General features: G+C 35.4%; 1 protein-coding gene and 1 long non-coding RNA gene across 2 annotated transcripts; one reads left to right on the forward strand and one right to left on the reverse strand.

Moving 5' to 3' along the window:
• The first annotated feature begins 6488 nt into the window (after positions 1–6488).
• On the forward strand, positions 6489–7132 carry LOC120518548. Its single transcript, XR_005631255.1, has 3 exons — positions 6489–6563; positions 6875–6944; positions 7030–7132. It is a non-coding gene; the product is annotated as an uncharacterized LOC120518548 (long non-coding RNA).
• A 5527-nt stretch (positions 7133–12659) lies between these two features.
• On the reverse strand, positions 12660–16801 carry LOC120537122. Its single transcript, XM_039765834.1, has 9 exons — positions 16735–16801; positions 16482–16609; positions 16241–16292; positions 16039–16136; positions 15740–15879; positions 15422–15487; positions 15268–15314; positions 13683–13831; positions 12660–12976 (listed from the first exon to the last, which is right to left on the reverse strand). The coding sequence occupies exons 1-9, from the start codon at positions 16797–16799 to the stop codon at positions 12660–12662; spliced, it is 1062 nt and encodes a 353-aa protein (XP_039621768.1). The 5' UTR covers positions 16800–16801.
• Between the last annotated feature and the right edge of the window lie 707 nt (positions 16802–17508).

The following is a 17508-nucleotide window of genomic DNA, read 5'->3' on the forward strand; positions in this document are numbered from 1 at the left end:
TTTACTATTACGCTGTGCTTTCTATGGTATAGTTAACTATATTTGTGCTTAAAAACTTAAAAAAATATATATTTACATACAGTTCATACGGTCTGGAACGGATTAATTGTATTTACATACAATCCTATGGGGGAAATTACTTCGGTTCACGACCAAATCGGGTTGCAACCAGAGTTTTGGAACGAATTATGGCCATGAACCAAGGTTCCACTGTATTACTGTCAGACAAAATTACAGGCATTTCACGGAAATACAAACCAGTATTATTGAGAGAGAAAATTAAAGGCACACAATACAGAGACACATATTACAGCCACATACAAGGTCCCTTGCCATTTAATATAGACTGTTCATACAAATGTTTATGTACTACTGTTCTAGTGGCCGTTATTTTAATGGGCTTAATGTCTAATATATATATATATATATATACTGTATATATATGATAGCAATACTCATAACAGTGACAAAACAATTACATTGACAATCATGTTACATTATTTTCAAAATGTTTCCTTTTCTTTTTCATTACTTCTTTAACACACTACTTCTCCGCTGTGAATCATGGGTATTTTGCTAATATATATATATATACAAATGCGCACACACACCCACATATACAGTACATTTATTATTGTGTGTATATGTATGCAGTATCAGGATCAGTATCAGTCCCATAGGAACAGATTATTACATACCCACTGATCCTACAGCTTGTTTAGGAAATAGGTTGTACTCCATTAAATAATTAACTAAAAAAAAGTTTTGCTGTTTCATTCGTGTTTTTTCTGTTAAAATGTTAATATTAATAAAGAACATTTGCTTGAGGGTGGCATGGTGGTGCAATGGTAGCGCTGCTGCCTAGCAGCAATATGACCAGGGTTCATATCTTGGTTCTCCCCTTCATGGAGTTTGCATGTTCTCTTCAGGTCAGCATGGGTTTCCTCCAACTGCCCAAAGCCACGCAGGTTGGGGGAATTGGCAACAATAAATTGGCCCTAGTTTGCAAGAATTGATACTGAGACTTACAGAGGTTGATTCAGACATTCTGACATTTTCCTTGCAAGTGAAAGAGAAGAGGCTGAGAGTTTTTGAATTCTTGGATGTGAGAGTTTATTAAAAAGTACATTTTGCTCCTAAAACCTTTGTGTTTTGTTTGCCACTAAGAAGCCGTGTAGGAATTTTTAAAGCTTTTTTCCCTTTAGAAGGATTTTTAACTTTTTTTCACCCGCACAGGAGCAAAAACAGCATTTAGGTAAGCATTAGGTAAAGTTACTTGTTCTTGTTATTTGTATTCAAACTAGTTTTGAGGCAGGGCAGTAAGCAGCAGTAGCTGAAACCAGCATCTCTGTAAGTAAATAACCGCCGTCATAGTGACGAGAAGTTAGAGGTAACAGAAACAATGATTCCTTAGTGAGGAGAAAAAGAAGTGTCAGACTTCAAAGTGGTAAAGAGAAGGGCTCCATGGCACATAGGCAGGTGTGACTCAAATCTAGGGTAGTATGGCATAAGTTTATGGGGCATTGTGACTCTGTTAACGTGAGACTCCATTTAGGTGCTGATGAGTGCAGGTTTTCTGCAGAGATAGAGAGTGTTGCTTTCCTGGTGCACAGGTGAGGAACCTTCCTGAAAAGGGTGGATAGATTCTTGGCCAGAGCAGGGGTAGGATCCAATTGTCGTTGATCATGGTAGAATAAATGGCATAAGTAAGGGTAATCTGTCAGTTCTGGGATCAAGATTTATAGAGTTAGGTGCCGGGTTACGGAGCAGAACTGACAAGGTAGTCTTCTCCGAAGTTCTGCCTGTGCCATGCGCCAGTCCAGGCAAGACTAGGGGATTACAAAGTTTAACGTGTGGCTCATATTTTGATGTAGAGTAGAAGGGTATAGGTTTATGGAGCACTGGGACTCCTTTTGGAACAGTTGGAAGATGTAACGTCTCAACTGGTTACATTTGGACCGGAGGGGCTCCAATTTGTTAGGAACATGTATGACTAGGGTTAGTCAAGGATTATTTAAACTAGGGTATGCTTGGCAGGAAGTTTAGGACAGGGCAGGTTTAGAATTGTACATAGAGGAACAAACAATAGTGTAAAAATATAAGTGTGTAATAATGTACATTTTATTGTTTAAATGCAAAAGTAAAATGAGTAACATATTAAAAATAGCTTTCCTTAATGGTAGAAGTATCAAAAATGAAACAAGCGAATTGGAGTTGTATGTAGCAGAGCATAAAGATGATATTATACCAATAACAGAAACCTGGCTAAATAACAACGATGGGGATGAGTATAACATAGAGAGATACACATTTTTAAGAAGGACAGACAGAATAGAAAATGGGTTGGGCTTGCTGTTTATGTCAAACAGAATTTAAAAGCAAAGTCCTCTTCAGGTGAATGTTACTGACCTCAGGCCTAGGGGAACCTGGGCCAGGTACAAACCACTGTTGTTACAGGGTGTAGCCACAGCGATATGGTGAAAAAGCATAAAATAAACAGGGAGCCGTCACAAGTCCCAGACTATACTTCTCTGTTCTTCTTTATTCTCTTTTACCCAGAAATATATAAATGCTTCAATCTCTGCATTCAATCAGTGAAACAATGATGCAAGCCAATTGCATCTGCATAACAAATGGTGTAAACACATTTACTTTGGTGAAACAATAGTATTGTGGCCAGCTATCAAAAAGTACTTGATTAGAATCCAATGTTCCCAGAACTTATTAATTTTCAAAGGAAGCAGACAGTTCTGTATCCCCATATTGTGTGTAGATGAGATACTAAATCAAAGCAGTCTGACTATTCAAAGCAGGTGACTCTTTAGCAAGACAGGTAAATATCTGTGTCCTGTAGATAGCCATGAACAATAACCTGTAGCAGAATTTTCCAGAAATTCTGCCTTTTCTTTAAAACACTGGTTTATAGCCCTTTACGCTAAGCAAAACACAGAAATGTCATTTTCTTTAGAATACTGAATTATATCCCATTACATGAAAAATGAGCCTCATCTTGGTGAGAACATGTCACTTCCTGGAAAGCACTAGGGAAAGGTATTATTTTAGGAGTGTGTTATAGACTGCCCAATGCAGACAGTGATATCAATGCATATCTTTTTGGTAACATGAAAAAGACAAGTTTAAAGGAGGATATTATAGTCATGGGGGACTTTAAATAAATGTGAAGTCTGCCTAGATTTAGCATTTTGTACTAATCAGGACAGTATTAAAGGTGTAGAGATGATTGAACCATTACAGTCAAGTGACCATAATATAATACAATTCTCAAAAACTGTTAAGTTCAACTTTGGTAGGGCAAATTTTGAACAGATATGGCAAAGTCTAAGGGGGATTGCCTGGCAGTTGGTTAATAAAGAGTTAAAAAAGAAGTAGCAAAGGAAAAAAACAGCTGCATAAGGTTTATAAGATTAATAACTCCAATGACTCATAGTGCATATGAGAAAATGAGTACCACCATTAAGAGGGATATTAGGGAGACCAAAACACAGTTAGAGAGGAATATAGCAAATAAGGTGAGAAATGACCCAAAGAGATTGTTTCAGTATTAAAGTAGTAAAAGAACAATCAAGGAGGAGGTGAAGTATATCAGGAATAGTAAAGGAGAATTTAAAATACAGACAGTGAAATAGCAGATGCTATAAACTCACATTTTTCTGAGGTCTTCACATGTGAGAAAGTGAATAACGTCCCAGTAGTAAAAGGAACTACTATGGAGGTACTGAATGATTTGGAAATTGTAGAGGGAGAAGAACGTCTTAAATTAAATAGACTAAAATCAAGCAAATCACCATGACCAGATAATATTTACCCTTGAGTTCTTAACACTAGAATTACCAGAGCCTACAAGAAAACTCGTAAATCCGGCCCTCGTTAACTCCGTTCGCACCTCTCCACCAGCATCTTTTGTCCTGTAAATAAGTTGATAACAGCAAGCAGTCTGCTATCCCATCCCCCCACCCATCGCCGCAGTTCAATTCGCAAAGAAGTTTGTCAGTGCTCAGTGTTTATCTTCGAGTGAAGTGCTGGAGCTTTATAGGGTAAAAAAGTTTGTTGTTGTCCCAGCAGCAGTTCTATGTCTTGGATTTTTTTCTGCTATTTGCTGGAACATCTCTACAACATTTTGGGGTTCCAACATGTTGCGATGTGACCCTGCCGACTAAACCACTGTAAAGAGAGAAAAGAACACATATAAAGAGTCTGAGGCACTTGTAAGCAAACCCCACATATTGAAATTTGGCACAAAAGACGCACATAAAATGCATGTTAGGTGCATGAAGACTAGTCCCCCTGAATTCGGTCAGTCTGCCACAAGATGGTGGTACATCCGGATAAGTTGAATTGAAAGAGTAACAGATGGGCACATGTGGTTGAAACAGACAGTGAGAATGTGGGGGCACCCATGGGCAAACCCTATATAATTGAAATAGCTTTGATTAAAAAAATAAAATGCAAGATAATGAAGTACGACTGAAAATGTCCAAGATGGTGGTTCTTCGGGTCATATGGCTGCCTGGCAGGAAGAAGCAGGTCCAGGTGGGTGGAAACCCGGAAGTGACATCATTGTAAGGGAGCTATTAGTCTTCCGGTCTGCAGAGAGAGGAAAACAGAGAGTATTATCTCACAGCACCACTTCCTGGATTAGTGGAGAAATACGTTCAACTGAGCCCCTAAACTGCCTCCTATGCACACGCAGGTGGCAGAACTGCCCCCATAGCCCAGACATGTCAGGTCAGGAGATCTGAGCTATGAGGTCATGGACATGAGAAAGAGCAACAGCGTTAGCATGTAGAGTACCGTGATGATGTAGGATTTTGAACAAATAAGGCTGTAGGTCCAACAACCACTGGTTATGCAGGGATTCAATTCCTTATGAAGAGCGGTTCACTGTAAAGTTTAGTGGTCCATCAACAGAGTGAATACATGATCCAGAAGGTAGTACTTCAGCTGGTTGACAGCCCATTTAATCATCAAGGCTTCTCTTTGCACAGCTGCATACCTGAAAAGGGGGGAAGAAATAGTACGGGAATGAGATGAGAATGGTCCTTTTAAGGAATCTGTCATAGTTGAAACTCTGGGCAGGAAGCGAAAAAGCAATGGACTTCCACATTAATTCCTGGCCTAAAAAAATTAGGCTATATATATAAAATCCAATGTCTGTCTGTTTGTTTGTCTGTATGTCAACAGATTTAGATTGGTTTTTTTTTCTATACTTTGCTTGAACATTCCAGTTGATTATGGGAATTCTCTCATCGTGGTATCTATCAAAGTTTGCTTGCAGGAGTAATTTATTCATGCTAATCCGAGACAGAGGCTGCAGGCCGAGGTGAGGGGGAAGTGTGACATCAGGCGTAGTGAGCCGGACGGGGACCTCTTCACTCACGCACCAGCCTCTGTTCACAGCACCGTGCTTTACTCCCCATGCAGGGGATGCTCTCCTGTCAGAGCTGAACACGATCAGATACAGTGCCAACGTTTGACGCTGGAGCTTACCTACCTTCCGCTTGGACAGAATTAGATTTTTTTAAAAGTTTCTCCTGTTTCACTACTATGTGGGTGGAGCCACGGGTGACAGCTAGTCTATATATATAGTAACAATGAGAAAAAAGGAGATAATAAATATTTGAGGTACCATGAAAATGAAAAGAAAGATTGTGACGATGCAAGTCTCCAAGGTTGACTGCTTAACGGCAGAAACCGAAAGTGGTAGTAGTAGTTGTTTATTTATATAGCGCTCTTCACAGACAAAAGGTCACAGAGCGCTGAACAGAAAATACAGTACAAATACAACAGTTAAAACAAAACATAAACAAAACCAGTAAAAATAATAAATACACAAACTGGAACTATTCAGCATTGATTAAAAGCTTGCTTAAAAAGAAAGTTGTTTTGTAAAGAATCGACAGACTCAGCTCCAAACAGACCACAAGGCAGGCTATTCCAAAGTATTGGTGCCACGGACTAAAAAGCACAATCCCCATGGGTTTTTAGCTGAGTGTGTGGTACAACTAGAAGGCCCTGTTACCCAAAAATAACCCCAAGCTTACGAAGACTCGACTTAATAACAGTAGAGACAGAAGATCATTTTAAGCTAATCTAAGAATGAAGAACAGGAGGAGCAACAACAATTAGTCCTCAGTCTTTCCTGAAAGAAAGTGAGAGGTCAGAGGTGTCATGGCTGTCAATCTTCTGGTCTTCAGGGAATACAGTGTCCATATTAGGACATCCTCCTCCCTCCGAGAAAACTCCATCCTTCCTACTCCCTTCGACAAAATATTCCTCCTCCCTGCAAGGAATCCCCCGTCAACCCTCCTCCCTCCTCCCTCGTTCCACAACCGTCCGCTCTCAGTTCTCAGTTCTCCGATGTCAGTTTTCCGTCATCCGCCTTCAGGTCTCCGTCATCCCCACAAAACCCCCTTTTGGCATTTTCGTTAAGGAAATGATATAATACTCCAGTTCCGCCTTCTTCACAAGTTCATTCGCCGAAATGTTTGTCAATTATATTTCACAGTAAGAATTTACAGCACGACTCAAACGCGGGAACGAAGGTAAATGACGTTAATTGTTGAGTGTCTTTTAATACTGTGTAAGTATACATATTAACACGTATGCATTAAAACGTGTGCATTTACGGGGCGATTTCTCAGGCTTAAAAGCTCACCTTTTATTAAAAAGGTAAATGCAAACTTTTTTCTTTCTGAAGGGCACAAACCACTTCGGACTTAAGCCGTTAAATGCGGGAAATTTTCGTTACAGACAAATAAGCACAACATATTATCAGTTGTATTGTATGCTTACAATACAAGTAGAAATGTGTTGATCATTAACTAATAGTATGGGATGGGGTTTTTCTACTCAGCTACAGATGCCGATGGAGACCAGAACTGCTTTGGAAAAATACGAACGCCTTAGGGCCGATCTTGAAGAAGGTAGCGCAGCGCTTTGATTTAAACGATTCCACGTCTTGGTGGGTTTGTGTAGCTTGTTGTCAATATCTTTACACCTGTTTTTAAGGCTTATTGACTGAAAGGGGCTTTCATGAAAAAGTTAGGGCTTTGCTACAGGATACGCCCTCTACAAGCCAAGGAAGTAAAAGTAAAGGTATATATTTCTGTTTTATTTAAACCTTTTTAAGTTCGTATACATAGCCCCATTTGGCCATTTTACTTTTTTTTCTTTCTTCAGTAATATTAAATCTCCCTAAAGAAAAACAACACATACATTTTACTATTTTGTATCTCTTTAGTAATTTTTTAGTGTAAAAGGATAACCTGTATTTAAACCTTTTATGTTACTTTATGAAGTTATTTTACACAATGTTGAAAAAATAATAAGAAAGTTACATATTTTGGCAGATGCTGCTTTAATTTTCAATGAAATGAAAAAAGCCATCCAAGAAAAAACATCAGTGAAGAAGAAGCAGTTTGCACTATGTAAAAAGGAGAAACCCTCATTTATAAAGGTTTGCTGCAGATGACTTAACTGAAAATAAAATAGTTCCTATATGTATAATACATATTTGTCTATTTGACTAATGCCTTTATCCAAGCAACTTGCAACATCTGAGGCACAATTTGTTACATTACTTTTGTTTTTCGCAGCATAGGCAGGTGAAGTGTCTTCCTCAGGGTCACACAGTGGTGTCAGTACCAGGATTTGAACCAACAAGCTCTGGGTTTGCAGTCCAAAACCTTAACTGCTATGCCACACTGCCTGTCTTAATCGTACAATTTTCTTTTTTATGCACATTAGTTCACATTTAGTACCTTTTGTGAATTTTATATCAAAGTTCTAAATACAATTTTTGTTTAAGTTGAAGGTGTTGGCAATGAAATGGATAAAAACCTGGAAAATACCATAAGATAATGCTGGAAGAAGAGCCTCCTAAATTTTTAATGAAACCATTGGATGGTTATGATGATATAATAGAGAAAGCCAAAGAAATGTTTTGGAAAGATGACAAAAGAAATGAAGCTCAGTAAACACTGTTCAATGCGGATGGATCAAGGTGGCCAAAATCAGATTTTGAGAAGGAGTATTTATCATTAAATGAAATTCCAGATATATGGAAGAAAACATTACATGTTGGTCGTAGAGATTTAGGTACTTCTTTTAATAGTTTAATCTGTGTTATGTACTGAACGTATTGCCATTTAATCGAAAAATGAATATAAACATGAACACAGAAATGTTACATTCAAACCAAAATGTGCAATAGTAAATTAACACTTTAAACATCTACTGTATATTGGTCCATGGTTTCTATATGTAAGCACATTAAAGTGTTGCTTTGACACTGTAAGAGTTATTGTAACACTGGTAATTTTGCTGTGTAAATAAATATTGCTTGATAATGAGTGGTGTATTTTGCTGTGAATAAAATAGCCACAGAGAAGATAATGTCTTATTTTGCAATTAACAAGTTGTTTCAAATTTTTTTATGATCAAGATTCTTGACAATTGAAACATACTGTCAAATAATATTCAGATGGAAGTTGAATATGGCATTTTTAATGTTTTTTGTTTCCTCCTTAGATGATGTGATATGTGTTGGACAGCTTTCTTTGGCATCTAGAAGTGAAAACTTAACACAGACAAAATCCATGTTAGTGGAGAATGCAGCAATGGTACAGACAGATTATTATAAAATATTTCTAGAAATTATTTATCAATAGAGAGGGATGAAATAATCACATTAATAAAAATAAAAACATTACTTTTTAACAGGATAATCCAATTTTGCAGGAAACCTCAGGTTTGTGGAATTTAAAATTTGACACATTTATTTTCTTAGACTTATTCATCAGTGTAACATGTTCTTAATACTTTACAGGCCGTTTGAAGAAAAATTCCACCTGTTGTAAGGTGAGTATTTAAAAAAGATTATTGAATACTCTTTGAGAACATAAAAAATTGGCCACAAGAAGAGTCCTTTTAGTGCTTGTTTGTTAACAGCTAAGCTTTTGTAAGTATTTCCAGATACTTCTTTAACTATCGATTTCTCCTTCTACTATATGAGTTGATGTATTCCAGATTACCAAGATGATTATTTTTTATTTCATTATAGGGAAGGACAGTGTTAGTGATTTTAAAATTTACTACAGTTACATTGCTGCTAAAGTACACATACACTCTTTTTCACTTCTTTAAAGATTAACTATAACAGAGCAGCACTTGACCCTTACCTAAACTGAGAAATCAGAATCTGCAAAACATTATACACATTTAACTGATGATTGTGTTTTGCTTTCCTATAGAGAAAACCAATGATGGACAACTTACAAGGTATTGAAATATATTTATAATTAATTTAATTTAAACCTAGATTAGTATTAATTTGTTTTTCTTTGTCTGGAGTTTTTTGTGATTTTCTTTTTTAATTTTGCCTAATAGCACAACTTTCAGGACGCTTTTCCTTGAGGTAAGACTGAAATACAGTTTTAATCAAATAAAAATAATGTGCTTTTCATTTTATGCCATTGTTTTACTGCATTAGAAAAATCATTGTTAATTGAAAGTGAATTGATGTTCATAACTTTCTTCAGCTGATGGTGTCATCTAGTAAAAAACATTGTTCACTAGCAAATACTGAAAATATGGAAGATGGTTCATTAAAGTCTGATGTTCAAACACCTCCTTATCATGCAATTCCTCCAGGTATGTTGTAATGCAGACATAGTGAAAAGCAATACTTTTGTATTTTGAAAAAAAGGGGATTTATTCTTCTAAATTCATAAATGCTGCATTCAAGGGTTTGGTGTTTTGTAAAACATTTGCTGCCTCATTTAACTTAACTGTTTTAGTTGCCTGTATGATTGTTATTTTTAGCTCAATGGTATTATTATTATTATTATTTTTTTTCATTTCCTTCACAAGTGTACATGCCACGAGTTCCATATGTTGATGATGGACAAATCAAATTCAATCCTGATTTGGCTGTGGGGTCAGGGTCATTTGGAACTGTGTACTTTGGTTCATATCAGGGAACACCAGCAGCAGTAAAGAAGATTCCTGTTGATGACAGTAAGGACTTTTTGCATGAGATCCTTGTTTGTTTGTAAGTTCTTTTTTCCCTTTATATTTTTTGTAGTGAAACTTGATTGTTGAAATTTGTTTAGTTTACTGTTGGTTTCTGAAAACTGTGAACATCAGACAACTGAATGTAAAAGAAAACTTTTCTAAAAGCTTGTATTAAAGACCAAAAAAAAAATGACAATTTAAGGATATTTACATTACAATGTGTAAAGTCTTTATTTTTAAGGAGAATTGTAAATGAGCATGTTATGTACAGTTATGTTTAATGTTGGTATTTTTTTATTTGTAGAAGACTTTCTCATCCAAATATTGTTAGATTCTTGGCTGCTACCAAAAAAGATCAGTATATACTCATAGCAAACAAGTATATTCATGGAGCAAGTTTACACGTTGTACTTCAGAGTGCAGACAGTTCAGTGAAGGTATGGAATGTTCTGTTGTCTTTAACTTGATATAACAAGAGTTTTTGACATTAGAACCTTTTAAATTAACTTTTCAAAAAATTAGCAATGTTTTTACTTGAAAATATGCATTCTAAAAAAGGATATTGTTAGTTGTTTTTCTAAACCATTCTAAATCTTTTTATGTTACCATGTGTCATGTGAAAAAATTGCTTTCTATTCATGCAAGTTAATATAAATGCAATAATACTCCTTTAAAAAGGAAAAAAAAAATATGGATTATTAAAGGATAAATATGTTTGTTATTTCTGGCATTCTTCCTATAGACTATTCAAGATACCTTTATAAGCAGTTTCATTTTGCATCCTTGGTAAAAAGCTTGCCAGTTAACATTCCACTTTCTCAGGCAGCTTTAAATTGTTTCATTTTCCTATCTGTGTAGTTATCACATTATGTGCTTGTAATGTAGCTCCATGATAACCTAAAAAAAATTAAAAGAATTGCTAAAGCTGTAAAGTTCTGCCTGTAGTTTTTGTTAAGTGCTACAAAAGGCATCGTAAAAGGGTAAACAGCTACACTAACCCTGTTAAATCAATTCTAATAGTATTAAGGTAACATTTTAAATTGTACATGTGGAAAGTATGGACCATCTATGCAGCTATAGTGTTAATTTAACAGTGGTAATTTTACTGTTTATAGTGATATAGATATTAGCGTTATAAATAAAATTATACCTGGAAATTACAAGTTCACATCAGCTTTTTTAGGATAACTTCCTGACCTTGATGCATTGAATATTACTTGGATAATTCAGGTTGATTTTACAAATCATTTCTCATTTTGTAGTTAGAAGCAGAAGAAAAAAATTATGTTGCACTTGATGTGGCAATGGCTGTGGAATACATCCATTCTAAGAATGTAATACACCAGGACCTGAAGCCTGCAAACATCCTGGTGGGATATATTTTTTAAACAGAAATTGAAAATACAAGGAAAACAAAAGAGTTACTGTTTTAGTATGGTTTCACTTTGATACCTCTTTTGTAAATTAATATGGCCTATTAAACTCTATTTAGACATTCTTTATGTGATTCTGGGCCATATAAAAATAAATAGCTGTTTTGGGATGTTTTTCTATATCAGTCACAATCGCAAGTTTAACATTTTGAATTCTAAGTTTGTGTTTACTTTGTGCAAAACGCAGGGTAAACATGTATTCTGTTTAGGTAACAAACCTATACTTTGTTGATCATTTGTGTTTCATTAAGTAAATTTACTTTCATTTCTGCAATTTTTGTCTTCTAGATTGAAGGCAGCAGCAAAAAGGCCTACCTTACCGACTGGGGTTTAGCCAATGTTCGTGACTCAGTTTCGCTAAGGCAAGGGAGCAAAATATCTGGGCTTTTAAGTGGACCTCTTTGAGGTACTGCTATTTACACAGCTCCTGAATGTCTGCTAACTTATCAACCTTGTTCTGTACATTCAGACATATGGTCCATCGGCATAACATTTTTAGAGCTGTACACAAACACTGTTCCATGGTCTGTAAAGAGCTGTAAAGAGCTGTGCCAGTTAATGTCAAAAGAGGCAGCTCCAAATGCTTTAAACAAATTCGATTCATTTTGCACACAATTAATATGTACATGTTTAAAATATACACCATCAGAAAGAATTTCGGCCTCAAACCTAGTTCTTCTGTTAAAATCATTGGACAACACTGATTTAAAAAAACATTATGGATACCATTGGTAATTAGAAAATGAAATGTTTTAGATAATGACCTTTGTTTTATTCATCCAGAATTCATCAAGAGGAAAGTGAAATGTTTAGTTTTTCCTGTCATTAAAATGTGTTAAATTATATACTGTATGCAGGAAAAAAGTCCATACAATTTTTTTGATTGTTGTTCTTCTTGATGTTATGACTGTAAAATTGTGATGCAAATAAATAATGTCCCTCCCAGAGAAGAAAATCAGCCATCTAAGTTGTACTCAACAAATTCATAAATGGTGCTTGATTCTTCAGTCACAAGGAACTCTAATATCAGTTCAAGTTCATAAAATTAATGGACTGATAATGGTTAAACATAGATTATGGAAGGATACTGAAGGTTATATATAAATATCCTTTGGGTTGTTTTAAATTTTTATAATGGATCTTTCTATGTGTAAAGGCTAAAAAAAAAAGTATGATTAAACCAATTTAGTTTCACAACAACAAAATGTATTTAGTATGAGAAGAATTTACTATTTTTTCATATATTTCAAAAGCCTGTACAAAGTTATCCGGCTCAATCAGATTCAAACTGGCCATAAGGGTTGTGATGTGATTTGCAGTTGTTAGATAGGAAGCCATAGCATCATCAACTGAATAACTATCCATTGATCTAGGGAGAGTAAACACAGTGGAGCACAACTGCCTGAAAGCAACATTGGCCACAGTCAGGGTGGATCCCTTTTCACAAGCCATAGTGTCTGCTTGCTGCTGAAGATCATCATCAATTGTGCACAGCATATTTGGAGTTCCTATTAATGACAAAAAATAAATGAGTGGAATGAGTAGACAGTAAATGAGCACTCTCCATAATACCATATATGCAAAATACAATACTAAAAAACAGATTAGACAATGGGTTAGGCTTGGCAGATTTTATTATCTCAGAGGGAAATTTGTTTGCAGTGGTAAAGTGTAAAAGCACAGAATATTGTTACACAGACACAGGAAAACAAGCCAAGACTAATCACATGACAGTAAGTCAGTACATACTCAAAGGCACACAAGATTCTTACAAAGAAAAATAATTTTAATACTACCTAATAACTCTTACAACTGCTGGAATTCAGAATGCTTATAACTCTGGGAATCAAAGAATTCTTAAAACTACTGATCTTAAATCATTTAGAACCTTAATCTGCAGCCTTATGGCAACAAATAAAATGTGGGAAGCAGAAGATTGCCGTGCGTGAAAGAACTGAGCTAACCTTCTAACTTTTTTGTGGTGTAGCTCAGTGAGAGAGAAATTTATTGCTACTTTTGACGGTGTTGTTTATACAGTTTATGTTCTTCAAGGCTGAAGTTTCTGAGCTAACAGATAAAACCAAATGTGACAAAATAATTAATAGTTGGCTTAAATATGTTATCATAGTCGTGTCCAAAATAGTTTAAACATAAAACCTTATCAGGTAAGCATGAAAATAGATTTGGATAGGCTCTGTTTAAAGGTAACATTACCGGATGGAGGACAAAAATAGAGCATGTCTGGTTTTCCAAATGGTCCTGCAGCTAAAGTCTGCTTATGAATCCTTTGGTTGTTCCATTCAATGCGCTCAGAGTAAAGCTGCCTTTCAATTAGAGGTAAAAAGCAATATTGGACACAGTGTCTGAAACAGAAGGAAATATATAAAAAATATTTTTTTTTTCCTTTCCTGATTAAACTGTTTTATAGTGATGTAGACAACTATCCTAGTGTATCCAGTCACAAGCAACTGTGAATAGCATGGCAGTCTTGTTGCATTTTCTCACAGGTACACACAATTACAACATTCACCAAAACTTCGGGATGCCAAGTAACCTTAACACATGTATATGTGATGCAAAGGAAAAAACGTTTCTGGAAAAAGCTACTCTTATATGTGGTTAACATGAAGATTCCATAAAGATAGGTACCAGGCCAATACTTCCTACTGGCAATACAATAGAGCTAAATACTGAACCGTTATAATGCTCAAAAATAAAGCATTTTTGCTGATTACTTCATAAGGTCCTTCACAAAAAAAGCATCTTTATTACCAAAATACACTAACTCATATTTTTCAATTTTCAGATGCTCCTCCATCATAGGCTGCATTAATAATGGAGACGAGTCAAGAGCACAGGATGTTTGTAGAAGACTTTGTCTTGCGGTGCCAGGACAACCTGCAACTCAGTATCAGCAAGACAAAATTCCTTTGACCAATCACCATCCAGGGGAGGACGTGTACGTGGAAGAGGTGCAGAGCTACAAGTACCTGGGGATTCACATAAACAACAAACTGGACTGGTCTGACAACACAGTGTCTCTGTACAAGAAGGGCCAGAGCAGAGTGTACTAGTTATGGAGACTCAGGTCTTTTGATGTGTGCAGCAAACTGTTGGAAATGTTCTACCAGTCCATAGTAGCCAGTGTGATATTCCATGCTGCAGTCTCCTGGGGAAGCAACCTGAGCACAATAGAAGCACAGTGCCTGAACAAACGTATCAGGACAGCCTGCTCCATGACAGGGCAAACCCTGGACACACTGGAAGCTGTTGTAAAAAAGAGGACTGTGGCAAAATTGGATGCCATCATGAAAAATCCCCTCCAGTAGGCAGTGTCTTGGAGTACTTTTAGCCACAGGCTCATTCCACCATGGTGTATTAAGATGCACCTATGGGGATCTTTTCTGCAAACTGCTATCAGGCAATTCAATGCTTCCACCAGGGGTACTCGAGAAGTTCTTTTTGAAATATCTGCACAATATACATTATATTTATATTTGCTTATCGACTGATTGATAGTTTGGCTATATTATTTATCCTGTGAGTCTGCTGCTGTATGTGTTTCAATTTCCCCATAAATGACACCTTTAATTGGCTAACTAAAAAGATTACAATATGCAAGCTTTTGAGGAAACTCAGGCCCCTTTACATCTTACCTTACATTCAGTCTCCATTATGTAAATATAATTTTTAATTAGAAAAATATCAACTAATAAATAGATAAGCATTTACACATATACTGTGTATATGAATAAACATATATATAATATATATAAATAAATAAATGTACAATGCATACATATGTATGGGATTGGATAGTTCCAAAATTTCAGCTTCCACCATTGCCTGTCAAAAAGGCAAAATTTCTTAGGTGTACTAAGGGAAAAAATGCTAACAATACTATATGTAATCATTAGTTAATCAGAGACATGTATTACATCTACATTACATACCTCAAAATGTTTTTGCCAGAAACATATCCATGATTTTTTTAGGTATCCATTAAAGTACTCTGCTCGCTTTTAGAAATAAAAACAGAATATAATAATATTGGTGATTTTTTCACCCAAAATATTAAATTCAGTCATTTAATTCCTGTCAGCAAATACTCACAAGGGATATTGTCACACATCACATTACTTTTGATAGGCTTTATGATGCAGTAATTGTTGAAAGCATGTGCATTTTCCTACTGTACATAGGTCTTTCATCTTTAAAGGTAAAGTCACAATAACGAAATATACAAAAATCTGGTATTTTTTTATACTTACTTGATTATGTATAGACTTCCCATATCTGAAACTGTTAACTCCTGCTAAGCTGTCATGGTGACGGTATCTAAAAGACATCTGTATAATGGCAACTAAAGAATTTTCACAACCCCTATCTGCTCTCACAAGGCGTGGACAACCTATAGCCATAACAATTCAAAAATAAATAAAACACAGTAATTTAAAGCACACAGCCAGAAAAATGCTCTATAAAATATTAAGAAAATCCTCTAACAATATGCAGCTAAAGAAACTAATTTATTATAGGAATTAACTGGAAACGAAAGTAAACGTTTCACCATTTTCTGTTTCCACTGCATCAAGAAAATATCTAGCAATTAAACGTGGATTCCGATTGGAGGTCCCTGCATGTAGCCATATAACACTTCTTGAATATCTACATAAAGATATGAAAATATGCAAAAAACATACATAGAGAATATACATATTAACAGAACAGTATTGATCACAATAATACCGATTCATCTTGTCTCTACATACCCATCAATACACAGATGAATCCAGATTCCATAAAAACGCAATTTATCATTTCCTGTAACAAACAAAATTCAATAAATGAACCCTGCAAACACAGTAATAACATTGCATCTACATTAAAAAACATTGGGTTTAAAGTACCTTGTAAGAATCTCAGATTTCACAGTTTTGCACTTTCTATTCTTATCATATGGATCATGTACATTAGAAAAAACCAGAAAAACAAAGCCAATATAAGACATGCCATCAATGTGCCAAGTGTGATTGGGGCCCTTTGTTGAGTACTGGCATCTCAGAATTTTACGATTTCCTGGCTGTCGTCTGTGCAGCCCCCTTGCATCCAATTGACGCATTACTTCATGTACATCATTTCTACAGAAAAAAATAATTTTTGAAGTCACATATTTAAGGAAGGGAATGAGTGTTTACTGTTAACCAAGTAGTCAAAGAAACAACATAAATGGATAAAACATGCTGTAGAATTAGACACAGGATACCGATAGCATGGTCGAATTCCTCTGAAGTCCCTCACACGTCTATACATAGCTCGAACACCTTTCATTGGGGGCCTCTTTTTTGCAAAAGTACAAAAATAATTTGGATTTAATTAATTCACTTAATGATCACCTCCATAATAAAGGAGTCAGTAATACTGGTACCTCAACTGCAGCAAAAATTTCATTTTTTGGGCGGTCATTACTCCTTCTGAACAATTTCATTTTGTGCAAAAGTCTTCTCAGTTGGCGATCTCTGAAAATGTTACAAAAATTAACCATGTCCTTCTGTTCTTTAAATCTTAAAACAATGCATAATATTTGTAATTGGTGGAACAAACTTTTATGCTGTAGTCATCTGCTGCATTAACTCACTAAGAAATATATTATCTGAGATAAAATTTGATAAAAAATCATTTGCATATGTTTGTTCTACCAAAATAATGTATAGACTGAAAAAATATGAATGCTTAATACTGAACTATGTTTTTACACAATACACACTAAGTGAACCAATTACAATAGCATATGGTACAATGAAATTTGGAATTAAAAATGATTATGAATGACCTTTCCCAAAGTATAAAGATATAATCCAAAATCTTATGAAAATTTATGAAAATATTTAACTTACGATATTTTTCCTCCTCCAAACACTTCAATTACTTTAACCATCTCCTTCTGAGTATACCCTTGCTCAAATAAGTTTCTGATAATACGCAAACCTATGACATGAAACATTTTGATACCAGAACTGTACATACTAATTCAGATTTT

Source organism: Polypterus senegalus, chromosome 1 (assembly GCF_016835505.1).
Source record: "Polypterus senegalus isolate Bchr_013 chromosome 1, ASM1683550v1, whole genome shotgun sequence".
Classification (NCBI taxonomy): domain Eukaryota; kingdom Metazoa; phylum Chordata; class Cladistia; order Polypteriformes; family Polypteridae; genus Polypterus; species Polypterus senegalus.